Genomic DNA, 23,524 nt, shown 5'->3' on the forward strand with positions numbered 1-23,524 from the left:
CGAGTCATTTAGACAGCCGTTAGCACATGAGTCTCCTTATGGGGATCTGATATGTTTAATATGCTGCTGAGAGTATACCCCAGAAGAAGCGTATAGTATAGCTTTTATTTTGGAAAGAGCCATTTCTCTGTAACAAACTCTTTTTTCCAAAGATGAGTGATTTCTCGATCAGATAGATTTTTTTTTTTTTATTACTTTGTTGTTTCAGCAACATTAAATTTAAAAACTGTACTTTTGAGTTAAAATATATATTTATAATTTTAATAAATGACAAATTAAAAAGGCATGAACATTTTTTTTGTATCGAAAAAATATCGAACCGTGACACCAAAGTATCAAACCGAACCGAACCGTGAATTTTGTGTATCGTTGCACCCCTAGTAGCTGAGTATCATAAGAAAAAAAAAGTGTATTAATGTGAGATGCAGACATTTTGGGTGGCTCTCAACCAGGTGAAAACTGAGCATCTACAGCATGAAGCCATCAGGGAATGTTCCACTTCTACAGCTTACACAGCCTCACCTCAGCATGAGATTCATCAGCTGAAGCCCTTCACCTCTGAGGAAGCGGTCACGATTGGAGGGCAGCATGAGGCAGGAACACAGAGCGTCAAACAGGTTCTCCATCATCTCCTGCTCTTCAGCTGTGGACGGGTTGTGACGCTTGAACACCTGGAGAAGGCAGGCAGGAGAACAAAGGAAGCATTTTGAAAGGATACATAGTATGCACATTTCTCTTTTTTTTTTTTTAATTATTTTTTAAATTTGTAACAATTTACCACAGATCTGGAGAAGCTCATATTAGAGAAATACTAAAGCTTCACCTGTGTATGCCTCTCAAAGGGCTGTTGGGAAAATATGAAGGGTAGTGCACAGAAGAAACTAAAAATAGAAGGGGAAAAAAAAGCAAAAATCTTACAGATAGTTGCTGCAGTAACACATCAATGCCATCCATCTCACCCAGTAGTTCTCTGGTATCTGTGAAGGAGAAAAATAAAAAGGAAAAGACAGCAGGGAGATCATGTCGAGATGGTGGCAAAAAAAGACATTTAGTGAGCAGCGGGGAGGACAGAAAGCAGGAAAAAGAATGTCTAAGTGGACAGAGAAAGAGGAAAACAAGAGAAATTTGGGGGGGGGGGGCAGAAGTTCTTCAGAGGGATAAATACTGAGGAACACAACTGCTACGAGGGACCTCCAGAGAGTCAGCAAATGAGGAAAAATGAGGGCATTGACAAATACACATCCTCACAAGTTATTCCATGTAGACCTGAGCATTACACAACACACCTCTGCTTCTCAGCAGACCCAACTGACACACACTCACACGTCCTATAAATTGACATTAGAAAGTGGCACACACAACACTAATAATATTATGTGCTATGACTTTTTCCCCCTTTACCTTTCTTTGCTCGCATTACAATAAACAGCTGAATGAGCTGGAGAACATGATCAATTTTCATGCTATTTATGGACTGGGATGGGATGCTGAATTTTAAAATGCACTCTTTCAGAGTCCAGTTTTAAATCCAATTCAACATTAAAATTAGCACATCAAAGCGCTTTACAAACTGGCATTTTCTTAGCAGCTGTATGATTTGCTGTACTCTTACTTCAAATAAGGCACATCATTTCTGGCAGCATTTCTCAAAAGAAAGAAAAATGTTCTTTTGTAAAATAACATTTTTTTTTTTAGATTTACATTATATTTTGTGTTCGAAAGGTAAGTGGAATAGGATGGAGGCAGCGCGAGTGAATGAGAAGGGTGGTGAGCTTAAAATGAGACAACTCCAGCTGAATGTCAATGTAACTTGTACCATTAACGATTACTTGTTTAAGGACCAGATAGTTCTGTGGCTATGTGAGGCTCTACTGGGTTTTTAGTGTTAGCGGGAAAGACGGCAAATGCACAATGAGAACGAGAAACATTAAAAGGTAACATGAAGTCATAAAGTGGTGGAAGGAAAAAGAAAGGGAGAGAAAAGAAAAGGTAACACTAAGGAAAAATATGTAGGGAGGGAAACGCGAGCACGGAAAGGGCACAATAAGATAAGGCTGCGACAGACCATAACTAAGCCTAAACGCGCAGAAAAAAGGAATGAAAAGAATGGAAATAGGTTGGCAAAAATATGAAAGATAAACTAATATCATTTGGAATCCACAAACCATTTAGTGAGATACACTTACTGTCATTGTTCTGCAGCAAGATGGCCAGGATTTCACTGCAGTAAAGCTTGTTAGCATCAAAAGGCATCTTTGCCTTAGAGGGAGAGGGAAAGAGACCAAAATCTAATTACTACTCATCTTGAGAAGCTGTGCTTAGTTTTCGGGTGGAGGCTTGTGGTTTTTATGAGAATTTGGAAATCAAAACATATTTTACAACAAAGTTGTTTCTTTCTTTCTTTAAACTGAAATTCTTGCTTGTATTTTCTGGTTTACAGAAACTCCAAATACAAAAAATTAACAAACAAAAAAAAAAAAACACTCAGAGAACACAAACCTCCACCAAGGCAGCTCACTCTCTGGGCAGTATTTGTATTACATTTCGTATATATTCATGTTGTTTTCTTTGTTCTTTTTAAACCTACTTTAAGAAGTTTGTAGTAAAAAGGGTAGCATGACACATGTTAGCTTTACACAAACATTTTGTAGGAGTAGGTAACGATAACAGGCATTGATTTGTAAATAACTGGACATGAATAACTTCATCTTATTATATAATATTTTCCTACAGTACATTTCTAACTATGGAGCTCATTCTCTTTCTCTTGACAACACACTCTTTAAAGATATGACATATTTTGAGGACAACTTGAAAGAAAGGCAGATGTGAAATCTAAAAGTATCATCAGAGGTAAAACATGACTTGATATTTGCCAACTATGATGTGATATTTACAGTCGCTCTATACCAGTATCATTTCCTAAATGTTGCCAATCTAAACAATGTCAGTAGGACTTTAAGCACAGTTTTAAAGATTAAAGGCATTTTATGGTTTGACCTTATCTGACCTTGAAGAAGAAATCAGAGAGCTAAAGTAACATAGATCAGTGGTTCCCAAACTCTTTTTGCTGGGCCCCCCTTTGTTTTACAAGAAAAATGTTTGCGCCCCCCGACCACCTAACCCCCCTCCCCTCTGCACAAACCTCCAACCACACACACCCATATTTTGCTCCATTGCGGTTTATTTCACACCTCAAACATTTAGTAAACAATAGAGGTGGGAATCACCATACATCCCACGATACGATATTATCACAATACTTAACGCACGATATGATATTATTGCAATTTTTAAAAAATATTTTGCGATATTCATATTCTGTACATAAAGGTAAACTTTATAAATATTCATTTTATCTAATATCAAAGTCTCACACTCAGTCTTTCTCTCATTTCAGTTTTATTGTTGACAAACTGAACGGTTTGTATTACAGTCTAGTCCAACTTGACTGAATGCAACCATCTGGTACAATTATAGCTATTCTGAACTATGCAATTTATGAAAACTATGCAGCCCCTTCAGCAACTGAAGAATTTGAAAGTAAATTAAAACAAAATATAATTTTACATTAAATAAAAAAGTTTTAAACTTAATTCAAATAAAACATGTCTTAAATTAAAATAAGTAAACTGTCATGTTTATTGCTGCCAAAAACAAGTTAAACACATTTGGACAGTGAAGGAATGTCAGGATTCTTGCTCAGAAAAAGGATCAACATGCTCTGAAGTCAGAGCACAAAAACCTTTTTTGTAACAAAATATCGATTTCTGCTGTCCCTGTATCGATACATTATTAGCAAACAAAATATCACGATACTACACAGTATCGATTTTTTCCCCCACCCCTAGTAAACAATTAAGCAAATACAAGTAACCTTCAATAAATTAGGGGTAGTAATAAAATAATCTCCAAACTCTTTTACACTATGTCCACACTTAAACGGGTATTTTTGAAAACGCAGCTGTTTCTATGCGTTTGGACCTTTCGTCCACACGTAAACGCCGTTTCGGATCACCGAAAACGGAGATTTGTTTTTTTAAAAACGCCGTTTTTTGCGTTTCCGTGTGGATGAGGAATACAGAGTTGGTCACGCAACGTCAAACGTATGTGCCTTTTTTCACGTCACGCTGTGCGCCACGTTATTGTTTTACATGAGATGAATTGCAGAATGACAGAGACAAAATACTGTTAATCTGACTATCTTCAGTTTTTACACGCTTACATACACACGCGCAGTTACTGTCCCTCCATTTAGAAAGGCAGAGGCGTCGCGGTGTGATTATTTTACGTGTAGTTGTTTTTTTCCTGTGTAATAATATTCAACATTGCTATGAATACATTTCTCAAAAAATGGCTCTCTGTGCAAATTAGGTTTAAAAACATAAACAACTGTGGGATACTGTTTGTCTGTGATTTGAACCGGGGGAACAAATCGTGGCAGGATCAGCCTGATATTATTTGTGTCCTGCTGTAACTTTACTGTATAAAGAGCTAACATCTCCAAAATGTCAGGAGTAGTTAGTCATTAAAAGAAGTGTTTGTGAACTAAAAATCAAGAATGTGGGATTCTGTTTGTCTGTGATTTGAAGAGCCCAGCACGTGCTCCCGACGCAAGGGAAACTAATTCTGTCGCAGAGACCTGCCTCGGCACTTGTGCAGGTGAAGCCAAAGGGAAGACATGCTTCACCATATTTTCTAGTATTTGGCTTAGAATGAAGTTGGTTTGGAAACATATTTGGCGATGCTTCATCTCCTGCTTTGCGTTTGTGTGGGAGCCCCGTCAAAAACCTGTCCATTATGCTAGCAGTGTCCAAGCGTTCGTTTTATTTTTATTTTCATACCGTGCCCCCCCTGCAATGGCTCAGCACCCCCCCTGGGGGGCGGGCCCCACACTTTGGGAACCTCTGACATAGATCATTCCCTATATGTCATCAAAACAAACAATAGAAGAAATATAGTTTTAAAATAGCTCTATACTTTGGATTATTATCAGTTTCACCTTCAGATCAATCAACTGACCCTGAAGGAGAGGTCAGAGGTCATATGTGACATTATTTTATACTGTACTTTCTGTGTCTTCACAATACACACCACACTCCAACAAATAATTAAGTTGACCTCGAAGACCTTGGTGGATCTAAGCCTAATTTTAACAGATTGTTAACATGAGCTCACTCTACACCCGCAACAATTTCTATGAGAATTAATTCAAACACCTTTAGGAGCAAGATAGCTTAACACTACGTGAAGGTCTTAAAGTGAAGGGAACTAAAGGCAAATGCTAACTCAACATCAAAATACTGGTAAATAAACTCCATAACACAGAAGTCACGACATATTTTATCCTCAAAATATTTTGTTTTAGCTTGGGTCTAAAAATCGAGAAGGATGCTGAAAACTGTTTTTGATATTTGCTTAAGAACATGATGATGATATTTAATGTGATATGTATTTGTAAAGGCTCAATATCTTGCAACAACAAATAATCATTAAAAAGAAATGTATTAATCCAGATTGATTCCACCGTTACAAACTTCTAAGTTGGCCTTCTGGTGGAAAAAATGTAAAAAAGAAAATGAATCAAATCCTGCTAACAACCTGACAAACCAATCACATACCCTTCTTGGGGCAACTTAAAACAATATTCCCGTTCTTACCTTGATTCTCTTGAGCAGCCACTGCATGAGTCCCTGCTGGGCAGCCTCTGTGCACATGCCTGGTCTGAACTCTGCCATGTTCTCAATGATGGCTGCAACACACAACACCATAGTTCAGCCTTTACTGTTAATATCAGCCCTTCATTCTAAGTAAGTTTCTAAAAGGATTTCTGATAGACATCAAAATCTGCCAGATTGGCATTGGTTTTGATATCAATCTTATTTAATGGATTAAGAATTGCCCGGATGTGACTAATCCACTTTCTGCCTCATTATAGAAGCATGTCTTAACATTTATGTTTAATTTGTGTTGCTCTGGGTTCCTTTGTGTGCAATGTTGTTTTATTTCTAAGCCTAATATCAAAATCAACTATTAGTCAAAAATCATTCTCTGACTTTACAACATGGTGCAGTTTTATAGAGGGTTAATCTGTTTTCTGTCCCAGCTTCTTCTTTAATGTTATCATCAGAAAAACTTGATGTCTCCATCACAGTAGACTAAGTGCAGAGGGGGTCGAAGAGAGCAAAAGACATTGTGGGGTGTTCATGACACCAGGGGGAAAGAGGAAGATTAACAGGAAGAAGGGCAGAGGAAAAGCAGAAGGGAGGGAAAAGGGGACGGGAAGACAGTGTCAGGGATGAAGGATGGAAAATAGAGTGAATGAGGAGATAACAAGATGACAAAGGGAAGAGAGTTTTGCAAGAGCATAAAAACTAAAATAAAGCAAAAACATCTGGAGAGAACAGCTGCAGATGACAGGGAAATGATTGAAAGAGTGAAACAGGGGATAAAGTGACAGGGTGCTGAGGGAGAGATGAGCCTTTATCAGTGATTCAAACAGAGCAGACAGACAGCATCCTGGAGGACACCCGGCTCAGAGTAGAGAGCAGCCAAGGTAGACAAAAGGCTTATTCAAGCTTGGAGAGCTCCCTTGATAACTCGCACACACAAACTTGGGCAGAGGATGCACAAGCACTGCCCCCACGATATAACCCTCATACACAGAGCCAAATACACACACCTAAACAGCCCTCTTGACACTCGGCCTCAATCTGGCAACAAAGAGGAAAAAAATCGTCTCAGTAGACTCATTCTACACAAAAAGAGCTGAGAGGCAGAAAAGTCTGATTCATGTGGGGCTAAATACAGAGACCAGGACTTTTCAAACTATCTGCTGGCCCATGCCCTCTCCAGGACCTTGTGTATACAATTATTACTCCCCAGAAACTCTTATGACTTTTATGGTAGGCTCTGAAAAGGTATAAAACCTCCAAAGAGTTGGTGCATTGACAGCTTCCTTTCACTGTCACTGAAAATTTCTAGGGCAGCTGGCAACAGGGGGACACACTGCTAACAGAATACAAATAAAGTTAGTCTATAGCTTCTATGATGTATAACCCAAGTCTGCAAGGACTTCCTGTCACCGCACTGCCCAAAGACTTAACCCTGGCTCATACACGCCAAGTTTCAGTTCTAAAAAGAAGGCACGCTTTGCCAATTATTCTTGCTCAAAATATTCAAATCTTACTGAGGTGCTATTTTTAACCAAGTCTGTTTTTATAGTGTTGAATTTAGGACCAGACTCTCTGCAGCACCTGAGATAGGACACCAAATAGGAGTCTCCCTTGTTTTGCATATGAACAACTCTGCATTTAGGGTGGTGTCCAGTAGGGCTGCTTGATTATGGCAAAAATGATAATCACGATTATTTTCACTGAAATTGAGATCTCGATTATTTGACGATATTTACTTAGCAATAACAATGTATTGAATAATGACTTTAAAGATTGTCAAAAAATTATATAAAATAGTGTGCAAATACTGATAACAGTGCAAATGTTTGCAATATAAAAAGTAAATGAAAAATGCAAACATCTATGTTTAGTGAACTTTGCAGTGTTGCTCTGTGCAGTGTCGTAGCTGCACCAGCTACGACACTGCAAAGTTTACACACTATGTCTACTTGATCCACGTCTGACTCCGCGAACCCATAATGTTTCCACACCACTGAAGTTTTTTTACCTCTCTTTTCAACCAACAGCAGTCACTCTCCTCTCCAAATAACTTCTGTTTAGCTTTCCGAGCTTCCCTCGGGTCCTCCCCAGATAGCGAGGAGACATTGAACAGATGTTGATTTTCCATCTGAACCATCAGAATCGTCAGGCTTGAAATGTCAACACAAAACCAATGTTGAAACAACATTGAAATACTGATGAAACCTGACACTGACATTGAAATAACATTGATTCACTATTGTTCTGTCATCGTTGATTGTTGATCTATTTATAGTTGACAAGGTGACAACAATCACGTTGAAAAACCATTGATTTATGGTTGAGCGGAAATTAAAGCTGCTACCACTTGGACTATTCCATAGCCCCCCCTCTCACAGTGGTACATCCCTTCAGGTAACCATTGTCTTGTACAGTAGAGCGGGACATTAGATTTACTCTCAGCGGAATTGACCGGAGAAGGCATCAGTTCATGCACTGCACTGGCCTGCACCACGATTAGTATAAGGTAAGAATGAATGACTTTTGTTCTATTCGTTATTTCCACGGTTGCATTTGAATAACAGTAAAAAACAAACAAACTTGTTAATGTAAAGTTTCGGACAAAATGTGGGAGCCCAAAATTGTGTCTACTTTCATCTTACAATCCGGCAACAAATAAATTGCACTGCGAACAAAGTCAACAAAGAAAACATTTTCGTTTCATACTTTTCCGTTATATTCCCTTACAAAGCTAGATTTAACGGTTCGAGGGTTCCTTTGTTCTTGCCGTCGCCTCGGCGCTTGACCCAGACTTTCGCTCTGTAGTTGCTTTTTAGCATAGTACTACAAAAAAATGTAAATCTGTGATATATGATTGATAAACGTAAAGGTAACTGTATAAATGTGTTCAATGACTTTGTTACTTTTAATGATTGGAGAGCACCCGCTTCGATTCGCACTCAATTCAAACTTTACGTTGCACGCTCACCTAACTTTACGTTGCACGCTCACCTAACTTTACGATGCACGCTCACCTAACTTTACGTTGCACGCTCACCTACCTTGCGTTTGCACCTTTTGTCCACACGTAAACTGCGTTTTATTATTTATTTATTAGTTTTTCGCCTCTCACTGCTTAAGCCATTAATCTTTCTGGAATTGTTTTTTTAAACAGATGCGACCTCACAAAAGATATTAGCTATGCAGTCAGACCTGACGACAGCTGTTAACGAACTCCGTGAGGAGGTCAGAGCCATCCGCCATCCCTGCTGCAATGAATCGGTAGATGCTGGGGTATTGCCTCTGGATTTGCCCTTGCACAACATTGAGGAGCTAAACAATGCAGAGGCAGCTCTTCAATCATAAGAGTCAAATAAGGCAATGGTAAGTATATAAAGGTTATGTACACTTTGTAACTATAAAGTGTAATAGCTGTCAGATGTGATTTAAATACATAACAACGGCCTGTTGATTAAACACACAAGCACTTGCATACACATTTAAGACATGAGACACGCTAATTCCATCTCTTAAAATGTGTCTATAGGTGAGACGCTTTGCCTTGATTGGAGGGACCACACTGGAGGTGCGAGTCCGCCGTGTAATGGCTTATGCCATTACAAACGAGCTGGCCTCGGTACTCAACTGGGCAGGGAAAAAAACCAAGGACCAGACAAAGCAAAAAATGGCATTTAAAGATACAGCGCTCTGCAAATGCATATATGGTGGTAAGTTTTACAGTTTTTTTGCTATATTACTTTGTCTTTCTTAATAACAAGACTTTCATGTCCGGTTAATCTGGAGATGGAGTCTTTGGTCTTTGGCTTGTTTAGTCCTCGGGTTGTAGTTGTACAGCCCGAGGACCCCATGTTTATTTTGTTTTAAAGGATACACGGCACACCATGCTAAGACTTATCACTTTTTCCGCTCATAGCTCTTTGGGAATCAAATGCGGCAGTTTGCAGATTTACGCCTGGTGACTTTCATGTTTATCAGCCTAGGAGTTTACATACTTACTCCCCGCTGAAGACAGTTAACAAGAGCTTATTATTGTGCTCTAATTCACTTTTTTTGTTTGTGTGTCTGTATTTTTTTCCTAGATGGCCTGACGCAGCAGTTAGGGGCAAACTCTATGTCCGAGTTTGTCTTTGCACAAGCAGTGCAGAAATGGCTCCGATACGCCCCAGATCGTATGGGTATGGGTGGTGCAGGACGCACATCATGCATCCCCATCCCAGAGTAAAAAATTACAAACTTCTGTGAAACATATAAATAGGAAACTGTCTTTTAATAAAGTATTTAGCAAACGAAACATGCCTATTGACCTTTTTTTGTTTATTTTTTTTCTCTGTTACATCACATGCAATGCTTTCTTATTTTAGGATATTAATGTTGACATGATACATTGTGAGACATTTGTTGTTGTTTTTTTTATAAAGGGTGTCCAATTTGAGGAATAAGTACAATTATGTGTTTAGGTGGTTTAAGTATTGATGGAAACATGCAGTAGTTTAGTATTGGTTAAAATACCTATAAAGAAAGGTAGATTTCCAGTCATGATTTAACTGTTGTTTTAATAAAAAGCAACTGTGCGAAAGAGGTGGAAAATCAGCACCACAGCTCAACAGTGTTTCAATATCAGAATCTGACATTGTTTCAATGTCAGGTTTCAACATTGATTCAACATCAAAACCTGACGTTGTTTCAACATTAAAAAAGGGTGCAAGAGTGACGTTAGGTCAACGTCACACTTCAACGTTGATTCAATGACGTCGCCTGATATTGACTCAAGGTTGTTTCAATGTTTCCTTGCTATCTGGGTCTTAATCAGCGGTCCCCAACCCCCGGGCCTCGGACCGGTACCGGTCCGTGAGTCGTTTGGTACCGGGCCGCGAGAGTTGAGGCTCAGGTGTGAAATGTATAGTTTTCAGGGTCTTTATCGGTTTTCAGCATTATTTTGTTATCGTTTTTATCGTTTACTCGGTTTTCCTGGGTCTTTTCACTGTGTTATGAACAAATTTTCTTTTTTTTTTCCCGGTACCGGTACTAGTTTTATTTTGTTGTATTTATCTGCGACACCTTAAAGGCCGGTCCATGAAAATATTGTCGGGCATAAACCGGTCCGTGGCGCAAAAAAGGTTGGGGACCGCTGCTCTTAATTGTTGTGACACGTGTTCGAAATGCAGAGAGGTGCGCTCGATTTGCCACACGGAGCAGCGCGAGAGTTAAGTACGAGGGAGGGGCTAATAATCGGCTCAGTCATTTTTAATGATCGTTGAAAGCCCAGATCGTAATCGAGATTAAAATTTGACTAATTGAGCAGCCCTAGTGTCCAGTGTTTATTGCTTTATGCTACTCACTTGGAACTTGGTATAAATTGTAGCCCTTATTACGAGTTACATGAGCAACTTAAATATTTACTGATTTCTGAAGTTCAGGGAAAAAACTGAACACAAGCATTACAGCAAACACATTAAAATGAAAAAACAAAAAAGGTTTTTCTTCATCATAACATGCCCCCTAAAAATTAATTAAGGTTACTAAATGTAGAAAAAAAATAGGTCACTGAAATACAAAAATAATAAAAACTACATTTTAAGGGGGGGGGGGAGAGAGAGAGAGAGAGAGAGAGAGAACTAAGATTTTATTTGCTTACAAACTACAAATGTACAGTGAATGTCTTTAGTTTTAGTTTTAAGACCGCTAGCCTGAGGAGGCTTTAGTGCATCCATTTATTGAAAATCCAGATATCTACTTGCATTATGGACAAAGGTGTTGGGCCATAATTCAGGTGTTTTCAGTCCCATTGCCTCAGGATTATATAATAAGAAAATAAATATATACATTAAAAAAAAAAAAAAATCAAGCACCTAGCTGTTCAGTCTGGCTTTACAGCATTTGTGAAAGATTGGGTCATTCTAAAGAGCTCACTGGTCATGGGTCTGTGACAGCATGCCACCGCTACAATACGTCAGTTTGTGAAATTTTTTCCCTCCTAGATATTCAACAAGCAGCTGTAAGTGTTGTTACTGCAACTAAAGAGCAGACCAAATAAAGTTATTAGGCAGGATCTCTGAGTGTTAAAGCACACAGTTACATTTATAGATATTTATACTCATGTTGCACAGTAAGAGTTGTTTGCCGTATAATACTAGTATTTTAGAAAATAATCAGAATTTTTTTTTTCTATTTTATTCTGATAAAATCAGAAAGTAGAAGAATCCTGCAGCATCAACTCTGCAAAGGGTCACAGCCACAGAATCAGAACGAATAAAACATGTGGTGGGTGGAAAAAATGTATCTATAAACAAATAATAAATATAACAAATAAGAACCTGCTGACTCATCGAAATATGTACAATCCCAAAAGTAACATCTCCAAAGCAGTGGGGAAACTGTTTGTACGGCTGTTTGCCACACTGTTGTGGTTGGTGCTTTCTCCCCTCGGAAACAAGCATGCACGACTTCGCTGGGATTCTCAATCTTGGCTTAGCAGCCCTTGAAAATGGAGCTCCCGTTGAACGCTACCGCCAAGTGTGAGGTTCGCGCAGTTATTCCGCTTTTGAACGCAAAAGGCATTAAACCGGTTGAAATTCAACGCTAATTGACGAAAGTGTACGGACAGCCGTGCATGGATGTCAAAAACGTTCACAAGTTGTCTAGTGACTACCACCTGTTCCCTAAGTTGAAAGAACATTTGTCCCGTAGACGATTCTGCTCCGATGAAGAGGCGACAGATTCAACGCTTCCTGAAGGACAGGCGGCGAGCTGGTATGACACGGGCCTTCTAAAACTGCCGCAGCGTCTACAAAAATGCATCCACCGAAAAGGCGATTATGTTGAAAAATAAATTATTCTTTAACCTTTAAAATGATGTAAATATTACAGAAAATAAACAGTTGTTTGTATTTCTAAAAAAACAGGAGACCTTTCTTTTGGGATTGCCCTCGTAGTTGTTAATACCAAAGTGCCAAAATCTGATAACTTCAAGCATTCAAGCAACACAGAAATAAAAAAAAGCTCATATGAGACTACTGAGCAGTACTTGAATTACTTGAATTCACTCCACTGAACAACAGGACAGAAACAGACTGTTTAAAAAAAATAAACAATTCCAATTTTTATTCCTGCCACCTGGTTTGTGTGGGCAGTTTTACTTGTCTACTATTCCACTCAATCCATGATGAACGTTTGACTGCTTCATGCCAAAACGTCAACTGACTGCTTTATTTATTTTATATATATGTTGGACAGATGAGAACAACATGACTTTAGCTATATTTCAGTCCTATTTCAGGTGGTAGCGCTGTAGTTTCAGACATTACCTGACTGAGGAAATCAAAGTTACATTCATGTTATTTCCACAGCTGAAAAAGCACCGTGTATAGTCCTTTAAACCATTACTCAATGTCATTTTAGCCAAAGTGGACAAAACCTTTTTTCAAGCATAAAATATAGAATTAGCTGACAAACACATTATTACATGTAGCCTTGTTTAACTGTAAATCTATGTTTTGTTTTGTTTATGTTTTTTCTTCCCAAGTGTGATGACAGTTTACTTTAGGACAACTAGAAATTGGAGTTTCATTGCTAAGATTTGGGATTATGTCTCCTTACCGAGGGTGTTATAGATTCCATCAGCCTCCTCCTTCACCTGCTCGTCCAGACGCTCCATATTCTGCACCAGCAGGGCAACCACCTGACCCTCCAACTACAGACACACAAAGATGAAATTCAAGTCACGGTTCTAAAACAATTTTGCCAAAGGTCATATACAACTTTATCAGACTTTTGGAGAAACAATTTTTCATCTTTAAAAGGTTTTGGTGAAAGGTAACATAGCAAAGACAATGTTTTCATGTTCTAGAAACACTCCCACCCTTGCACTTTGTTGGAGGTCTGTCAGATGATTGTGTCTACCCTGTCTGAAAACAAAATTATAGTCTCCATCTCAAAAACAAGAAAAGAAAAGAAAAGATGTATATAGACTATCCAGGGATAACAGAGAGATGGTTCACTTTTAAGACTTGTCTTTGCAGAAGACGCTTGCTTCCTGTTGGAGCCTCTCTGACGATGTCTGAATGTTATCAGTCAAGTCAAGATTGGAGACTCATAACCACACAAAGCTTGCAAGGTGCCAGCGGGCTGGATAAATGTACTCTTATAGATGAAAGAAGACAGTCAACACAGATTTATGAGCCACTGGAGACCACCGTGGATCATTTTGATTTATCTTACCAAGGATGCCACCTGGCCTTCAGGCAGCAAGGACAGAGGAGCTGAGGGCATTACAGCAAAGAGGACAGACAAATGGATTCAACCAACCTTTGCTGCCCTGAAACTGTTTCCCTTGGAAGTAGCTGTAAAGAAGAGTGAGGTTTATGGGCGCTCCATTGCATGGTAAATGGACTGCATTTATAAAATTCCTTTATCCTGCGAGCGCTGCACAGCTACCCGAGTCACTATCTCACCCACTATCATATAAGAAGCCAGCTCACAAACACACAAAAGCCAGCTTTTGTCAGCAATTTCTGATGTTTATCCTGCTTCATCTACAATTCTTCTTATCACACACCAATATAACTAAGATAGAGGCCTCAGATATGTGTTCTTAACTTGACTGTGTCAGTTATTTAGAACACAAACAGTATTTCAACATATTATACTTACACAGAAAGTAACATTAATATTCTGTTCTGTGTTTGTAAGACCATTTCAGAGAAAGGCCCCATGGGCAACACCACAGAAACCATCTATACATCCAACCATTCAATAAAATGACTACATTTCATTAATTATTTACAGTGGCACATGCTATAAAGGAGAGGTAGGGAGATGAGCTGAGGAATTTGACAACTACACGACAGCGTTAGGCCAAAGGAAGGCAGTTCTTGTGAGGTATTGTGGTATGCAGTCGCCATTATGTCTTAAGGAAGAACAAGAAGCCCAGGGCTTAGTATACAGACCAACAGCACAATAACACAACTGCTGAAAACCTTAATGAGGGCCACAACTGACAAATGTGCAAACCATTCATTGTTGCTTGCTACATAAAGAGCTGTGCCTGCTGGTGACATTGCACACTAAAAAATCGTTTCTACCTCTTAATGTGCCTGGAAAGAGGAAGGTTAGCATGAGAACCAGAAAACAGAGCAAGTAGGTGTGGTCCAATGAAACAGGTTCTTTCAGGGATGTCAATCAGGAGGTCTGGGTCCCAGAATCAGTCCAGGAAAGACTCCCATCCAACCCACTCAGACGACTTTGGAAAATTTTAGCTTTAAAGTTTTTTGTGCAGATAAAGACCTCCACCATGGCCACTAATACTATGCCAAAGTAATTAAGTAATAGATAAACAAATAAATGGCAAAAGTTCCTGTTTTTTTCACTATCTACTGTATAATTGTTTTGTTTAAATATATCACAGTGAAAGAAAATTGTGTGTGAATTAACAGAAACCATCTGTTTTATAATCACAAGACAGTTTGAGCTGAGCTACCAGAACCTAATCTGTCATTTTTCTGAAATTACACAATTTTTTACATTTTGAGCCCAAAGAGTTCTTCTGACAGATTTCTTCATTTACTACAGCAACATTTGTTTATCATATTAAAAAACAGAGACGTACTGTTACAAATACACTTCCATTCATATAATTATATATCGCAGGGATTAAATGTGCAGTTAAACACAGATAGAAAGAGGATTTTCACTGGTCCGGCTTATGTGATATCCCCAAATTCTGCTGCTGGTACTGTGTTTACTGGGCTTGCAACATGCATTAAAGGAAGGAGCTGAGCCAATGAAGGTACTTTAATATTATGAGTAATGTTCTGCAGTGATCTCATTGAATAGAACAGGATGATGCTACCAACTATACTGCAGAAATTGTTCAAAGAGCACGACCAAAGTTCCATGGTGCTGGTTTCACCTATAAAATCCAATCTACCATCTATAGAAAGTGCTAAAAATCCACAGAGGTCATCCATCCATCCAACTATCCTTTTCGGCTGGTCCCCAGGTCGTGGGGGCAGCAGCCCAAGCAGAGAAGTCCAAACTTCCCTCACTCCAGCCACCTCCTTCGGCTTGGCTGGGGGAACACCAAGGCGTTCCCAGGCCAGCCGAGAGATATAATCTCTCCAGCGTGTCCTCAGTCTGCCCCGGGGCCTCCTCCCAGTGGGACATGCCTGGAACATCTCACCCAGGAGGCGCCCAGGAGGCATCCTTGTCAGATGCCTGAACCACCTCAGCTGGCTCCTTTCGATGTGAAGGAGCAGCGGCTCTACTCTGAACCCCTTCCGGATGGCCGAACTTCTCACCCTATCTCTAAGGGAGAGGCCAGCCACCCTTCAGAGGAAGCTCATTTCCGCCGCTTGTATCCGCGATGTTGTTCTTTCGGTCACTACCCACAGCTCGTGACCATAGGTGAGGGTAGGGACGTAGATCAACCAGTAAACTGAGAGCTTCGCTTTCACACTCAGCTCTCTCTTCACCACAACAGACTGGCACAGCGTTCCGCATCACTGCAGTCGCAGCACCAATCCGTCTGTCAATCTCCTGCTTCCTTCTCCTGTCACTTTTTAAGTCCATACCAGGTAAATGAATAAACTTGAATTAGCTAACATAGATACTTAAAAACAACAACAACAACAAAAACAACAACAACAACACAGGTCTGGTGTTAGCATCTTGTTCACATCAGAAACAGTGCTATCCTCATGAAGTTGCACTTAATTTATCAGTATGTACAAAATGCCACGCAGATGTGTAAAATATTGGGATCAAACTACTCAAAAACTCCCAAGACTCCCAACCAAAGTTGTCAAGTGTAGCAGAGAAAAAAAGTCAACTGATTCCCTGGGAAGTGTCACAGTGACAGGTGTGAAGAAACACAGGCATGTATTTCTTTTCTCCATCATGGCTTTACCCGCATATTATTGTAATTTGACCTTTGTCTGTGTCGATCTAAATGTCAAAAAACATAATGGGCTATCGAGAATCACGACACTCTAATATTTATGAAAGCCCGGCAGCACGACAGGCTGAACTAGAAAAGAAAAAAAAAAAGGAATGAGGGGGCTAAATATACAGAGATGGAGAGACAGGGAGAGATCATCGACGGTGAAGTGATGCCAACACACACAGCCGGAGGGTGACAAAGAAAACAGAACGGAAAAAGAAAGAGTGGGAGAGTCTATGCTATAATTATGCTGATCAAACTACATACTGAAATCCATTTTTTCCTCTTGACTGAGTTCTTGTCATGTTGCTAATCCCATCATGTTTTTTTTTAACTGTCACAGCTCACCGCTGAGAGATAATTAAAAGACTTTAAATAAATAAATCAACAGGTTACTTCAGACATTTGTGCCCCTGTAAATGACACTGGCAGCTTTACTAAGAACTAATGTTTGTGGATTTGGTTCCCCTTTGAAGTTATTTTAATACAACGCTTTTTATTAGAATTATTTTAATTTAATGTAATTTGTGTTTCAAATCACACACAAAGAAGACAAAACCAAAAATCATGAATGCTTCTAAGTGAGACTAAACTGAAACCTTGCTTTTGATTCATTAACAAAGACTAAGCAATCCATTTCTCTCCTCCAAGTACTAACTCCAAACAGTGCTGCTTCATCAATATCATCAGAGACTCATGAGACTTTTGTACTCACCAGAGCATCTATGAGTACCTCAGCACCATCCTCGCTCTCATGCAGTGTGTCAATATCTGTCAGCTCCTGCAGCAGGTCCACCACAGCTATGGCGACATGTGGCTCAGGCTCAGGCCAATAACAATACTCCATACTCGATTTAACTCTGCAATCCTATAATAGTGTAGAAGTAAAGTCAATGCTTTCTCTTTTCCTCTAAAAGCCAGGCGACTACTTTACCCACAATGCAAATTCATCGCCCAGTTTGGTCTATATTTTTGGTTTGTTGTTGGGGGATGCATCTTGAGTACCAGTGCCTTCACTGAAGGTATTTTAATGGCTGCAGTAATATTTATTTTGTGTCTTTTTAAGGGTTCATGCATTTACTCCAATATGGTTTTGAATCTGAAATATGACTCACTTAGTAAATTGTATTTTGTTACAGTTTTAATGTAAGAGCAAGTTTATAGTAAAAAAAAAAAAAAAAAAAGCAACAAGCTTTGTGTGCAACAAATTCAATAAAAAGTTGACACATCTTTACTCTCTTAGCTCATATTCATTGTTCTTATCCTGTCCTTGGTTCTTTGTACTAGCTACGTTTACAACAGTAAACTTCTAGGATACAGGGAACAAGTTTAAAGACCAATGTTATGTAACAAAACATTCAATAGAGAGAGGTGATCTGAATCAATCTCAACGTGAAAGGATATCAGTATTTTCATGACTGAGGAGGCCCAGTAGTGAGTGGACGGCGTTCAGCTCCACCAGCAGGTGGTAGAGATCTGGCATTGTAGCAATCACATGCATTTCCTGGATAATGTCATTCAGATCAAGCTCCGACTCCATGAACCTAGTTTAATAACACAAATCAGAAGTTTTGCATTATAAGTTTGATCATAATGACAGTGTTTCTTAGAAATGCTGAGACCCTCTTTTTTCTTTAGATCCACTGAAGTCCACGTATAGTTTTGTTTGTTGGAATAAAGTCAAACAAGACTTTATTACTATGTCTGTAATAGGCTTACTTTTCTGGATTGTCTGGAAACTTAATCCTTAGTTCCTGGTTTTTGTATGACCTCTTCTCAAAGGTCAGGATCATTTTCTTCACTGAGCTCTCATCGACCAGTTCTGCCTGTTTGATTAGCACAGGAGACAGGGGAAAGGGAGCAAAAAGATGCAGAAGGGAAGACGGGGAGAAAAAGGGAAAAATAAAATTATTAAAGCAACTGCTGCAATAACAACAAAGAGACTGTAGGGTCACCTTAATCATGTGAGTGATGCAAATTGTGCAAACATTTTGTTCAATCAGAAGGAATACATTTGAGTGAAAAGAGAATGTGTTTGACCTTCTGATGGATTATAAACCTCCGCAGTACTGGACAGATAACAATGTAGAATAAAACAACCTTTCCTGGAACTTATTTTTATGCTGTTTCACCATGTTAGGTGTTTCAGTAATTCAAGTCTCACTCTCTCCAAGTTTCTTGAAAGATCCAAGATTAACTGGGTGATTCAGGACACCAGATCCTGGTTATAGTAATCTAGTTTTGTTTGGTTTGTCAAAGCCACAAGAGCATTAGACCCCGCAGACTGACTGCACACCCCCTGTGGTCACTGAATATGGGACCAGCAATACTGGCAAGACTGGCAACTTTGTGATTGGAGGATTGATGTATGGGAAGTTTTAACCCCAGTGGAGCAAGAGGACCTCTCAAAGAGCTTTGAGGAATAAACCATTTTGCAATTCCTTTTTTTAAAGCAGAAACCTGGATAGAAATCAACCAGAAAGATTAATGAACAATACGAAACTGAAGGGGAAATTTGGGCAGGGAAACCAGTGGGGAATCAGAGAAAACTATGAAAAAGGAAAGTGAAAAGTGGCTATAAAAACCTTTGTGTGCCCACTACAATAATCATCTTACAGTTTATATCATTTATTGCTTATTATTCTAAGCTGGTACTGCAGACTAAGCAGCTTGGAACAAAAATAAAAAATACAAAGACACTTTATAAATGGACGTTTACTTTTGTTTTTTTAATTAACCAACTTTAACAGGTCACAGAACAATAAACAGACATGACCGCAGTGGCCAAGTCTCGTTTAATGGCGTGACTTTAAATGATGTAAAAAGAGGGATCTCTAAATCAGACCCAAAGGCAGGATGCAGCAGTAGTGAAGAGGAGAATTTAGGTTAGTGACAGCACCATCAAATCTCACATTTGTCTTCAGCAAAGGAGTGTGAATTATTTCCTCCTGACTAAAGCAGAGATTGCCTAAAATAAATTTGTCAGCTTTGTCATTTTACACTGTATTCCATTTGAATTAAATTGCTCTTTTATATTATCAATGCACCATTCACGAAGAATGCCAATCCATTTAAGTCTGTTGTTTGTGTTGTTTACAGGAAACAAACACGCTCGAGTAAGTCTGACTTAATAGATGTGCTCCCACGTGTTAAAGAAACTGAACTTTTGTCTATTTAATGTTGTCAATCTTAATCTCTTCAAATTACTCCACCGACACAGATGTCACAGGTAGTTACATTTAGACACAATGCATGCAAAGTATACCAACAAATAACATCTAATAAGTCTGACTCGGTATAAATCTGGCTGAAACATTTTTAATCATAGCATGTTTGTGTTTGTTTTAGCAGCGTTTGTGTAAATCTATCTGAATTTGTTAATATGGCTTATGTCCTGATGAAGCATGCTAGTATGGTGAAAGCTGTTTAAAGATTGCCATGCAAACTATGAACTCAAAACATACGAGAATAAAGGAACATATTTAATTTTCATGATCTTTGTCACATTTCTTCATTTTTCATCACCCAAAGAAATCAGAGTAACAACTCTATAATAATAACATAACAATTACAATAACCCACCTCAGGTTCTTCTGCATCCTGGTCCATCAGCTTTTCCAGGATTATCTTCTTGTCCCCTATGAGTTCCTCAGTCTCCCTCATCTCAGCACCTCCTTCTGCTCCTGCCACCTCCCTGTATCTGGCCAGCTCTCTAGCACTCATCCCTTTCAGCTGCTTCCCTCCTCTGGAGTCTTCATCTCCTCCTGCTCCTCCATCCTCTTCGCCCCTGGGACGCTTTGCTCCCCTATCAGGCTGCAACAAGAAAAGGGATCATTAAATGTGTGTACAGGGATTTACTCTATAAGATGAATATATGAAAAAGTGTTGGGAGAGCCCAAAATTATGTGGTTGCTTGTTTTCAGCAAGGTGGCATTTAATGAGATTAAAAACAATCAATGAAATACACCATTATAGCACCTAACTAGGTCATATCTGGCAACTATAGAAATGTCAATATAGAAATACTCAATCATGACTTTTCAAATGAATTTTAAAAAAAGAAGCACATATAATTTTATCAAGTTAATCGAAGCAGCTGCCAGAGTTTTCAGCAGATGTCAAACAACTAATCTAAGAAAACTGATGGCATTAAAAAAAGTTGCAACTAAAACAGTGAGCCTAAGTAGAAGACGAGATTTTACTGAAATACGGATTTATGAAATGGGACATATAATGGCGATTTGCATATTTGATACAAATACTGGGTGAAGTCGATTTCTCGTACGTATGCCTTGTATGATAAACAAAACTGTTCAGGTACACATTTGTTTCGACATTAACAAATAAAACTCCGAATCGAATTGACGAAAGAATGCCAAAAATTCAAAATGCTTTGTTATGCATAACTAGTTTTAAACAGATGCATCTCAGGGAAGCCCGCAGAGTTTCCCCGCTCTTGATGTGCTGCTGCGAGATAGCTAACAGACTTTTAGCAAACGGGCTAACTGCTAGCGTTAATAAACACGGACTTGAGATCCAAAGTTGTTCTTTCTTTTCGCGCAAGCGTCACTCAGTTTTAATTTACTGATCATTAAACAAGGACGCAAACAAAGGAGGCTAAATAAAAGTCTACATGCTCACACTCATTAAACTGTTAGCGTTTATTTACAACCAAATGAATGAGATAAGTTACTGCTAGCTTAGTTAGCTCTCACACACATTATCAGGAGTGAAACGTCTACCTGATAGTTCAGGAGCTCTCCGACGTCCATTTGTCCAGGATACAAGTCTCAGCTTTCTTATAATTTTATTTCAAAGTTGAAAAAGCGCTCTCACAATTTAAGTAGACAGCTATTCCGCTAACTACAAGCTCCCTGCATACACATGCCTGCCGTAAAACAGTCTTCACTCATTGCCGTAGCAACGAATTGTCGTAAACGTTGACGTTGCATGAGCAGGGTTTTCAACCATCTTCGTAGCGTGTCGGAGCGATTATTTGGACAGGGATTTTGATCAAGTTACTGTCATCGTTACATCACCATCCTTGCTGTTGCGGAATTCTCCCGTAGACTGGACTGCCATATCTCTCCGTGCCTGTAGTGAACAATTGTACTAGGATTATTTGTATTCCTTTGTATGTTATTCATTTTCTCATAAGTGATTTAACCAAACTTGCAAATATGACTTAATTATCTTAACAGTACAGCGGACAAACACTATTATAGACAACAATAATATTAAGAAATACTTTATTTTTCCCATATTTTTGAAATTCCAAGCAATGGTAAAGAAATACATAATATTTCTAAATCAGTAATAAAAGGGAAAAACCACTTTAAATATCTATAAAATGTTCAAATGAAAAAGCAGATCACAGTATGTCAGATATCTGAATTGCATTATAAAATGTTGTTGCATCTTGTATGAAAGATTTCCTGTATCTGTCCTTGTGGCAGCGGAGCTGAATCAGTCTGTTAGCGGAAATTGTAAGCGGTGATGAAGTTGATCAGGGTTATGAATGACTGAAAATAGTTTTTTCAGTGATCACTTTTTAAATGTGTCCAGTTTGCAGCCAGTCACCGAGCCAACAGCGCACACCACAACCACCACAATTGGCTGATTAAAAATCTCCATCATTTTCTATCGGGAAGGTCTCAGCGTCCATAGGACATTGTTGTCTTGTATACAGCCTCTGTGTGGGTTTTCGAGGTCTGTGGTTAATCTGGACATCCAGGTACTTATATTCATCCGCAATATCCACTCCCACTCTCTCTTTCTTACTCATGTTCAGAAGCAGATTATTTCTCCAAGACCATGCCACAAAATCATTCACTAGTGCTCTATACTCCTCCTCCTTCTGCCCATGACTAATACATCCAATCACTCCAGTCACATGTGGTGGTCAACAGTTCTCAAGCTCTGATAATGTCGGCTTCTACTGCAACGCCAGTATCATATGCTGCCTTATACGTGAGCTGTAAATTTGACTCAGGTTAACAGACACGGGTCTGAAGAAACTTGGGTCTGATACCATCAGACTTGGAGAAGTTAAAAGTATGGTTACTTTTAGGGCCCCTCCCCCTGCCCAAAAAGAATTCTGCAAATCAATGGCAGTGCTTGAAAGTTAGATCCTCTAAACAAGCAGTAACGGGAACACGTTGCTTGTATGTTATCACAAAGTAGTATTATAACACAATACAATAAATGAATTAATTATTATCAGGGTGTCCTAAAAAGTCACTAGAAAGCTTCAGTTGATCCTAAATGCTACAGCAAGATTAAAGAGTCTTGCCCTATCTTATCTTAAAGGCCTCATAATACAATTTCACACCAATAGAACATTTCATTCTCAGGCTGCTTACTTTTGGTTCCTAGGATATTTAAAGGTAGAATGGGAGGCAGAGTCTTAAGCTTTAAGGCCCCTCCTCTGTGGAACTAGTTCCCAGTTTGGAATCAAGAGACAAACACCCTCTCTAGTTTTTGTATTTGGCTTAAAACCTTCCTTTTCCATAAAGCTTACAGTTAAGGCTGGACCAGGCAACCCTGTACCCTCCCTTAGTTACACCGCAATAGATCTAGGGTGCTGGAGGCTTCTTATGATGTGCTGAGTGTTACTTCTTCACTCATCTCTTTTTACTCTCCATGTGTTTATATATTTATTTCAGTTACATAGTTATTGTTCATCTCTGGCTGTTTCTACACAGTGTGTCTTTTGTCCTGCCTCCCTCCCCTCACGTCCAGGTGGTTGCAGCAGATGGGTACCTCCCCCCTGAGCCTGTTTCTCCCAGAGGTTTTTTCCTGTTAAAAGGGAGTTTTTCCATCCTACTGTCGCCAAGTGTTTGCTCATAGGTGGTCATTTGATTGTTGGGGGGTTTCTCTCAATGATTGTAGGGTTTACATAATAAAGAATCCC

At 39.1% G+C, this 23,524-nt stretch overlaps 1 protein-coding gene across 1 annotated transcript in view; it reads right to left on the reverse strand.

The window, feature by feature from the left end:
• Positions 1-21,521, reverse strand: part of ctnnbl1 (catenin, beta like 1) — a 72,804-nt gene extending 51,283 nt beyond the window's left edge. The window contains exons 1-10 of the mRNA XM_087834123.1: positions 21,354-21,521; positions 20,194-20,424; positions 18,331-18,437; positions 18,016-18,155; positions 17,327-17,424; positions 13,272-13,365; positions 5,661-5,752; positions 2,187-2,259; positions 919-977; positions 523-671 (exon numbers count right to left, since the gene is read on the reverse strand). Of these exons, the coding sequence (XP_087690249.1) occupies positions 523-671; positions 919-977; positions 2,187-2,259; positions 5,661-5,752; positions 13,272-13,365; positions 17,327-17,424; positions 18,016-18,155; positions 18,331-18,437; positions 20,194-20,424; positions 21,354-21,383 (1,073 nt within the window). The 5' untranslated portion in view covers positions 21,384-21,521. The remainder of the gene's footprint in view (positions 1-522; positions 672-918; positions 978-2,186; positions 2,260-5,660; positions 5,753-13,271; positions 13,366-17,326; positions 17,425-18,015; positions 18,156-18,330; positions 18,438-20,193; positions 20,425-21,353) is intronic.
• Between the last annotated feature and the right edge of the window lie 2,003 nt (positions 21,522-23,524).

This window comes from Neolamprologus brichardi, chromosome 20 (assembly GCF_056152115.1).
Source record: "Neolamprologus brichardi isolate AB-2024 chromosome 20, ASM5615211v1, whole genome shotgun sequence".
NCBI lineage: Eukaryota > Metazoa > Chordata > Actinopteri > Cichliformes > Cichlidae > Neolamprologus > Neolamprologus brichardi.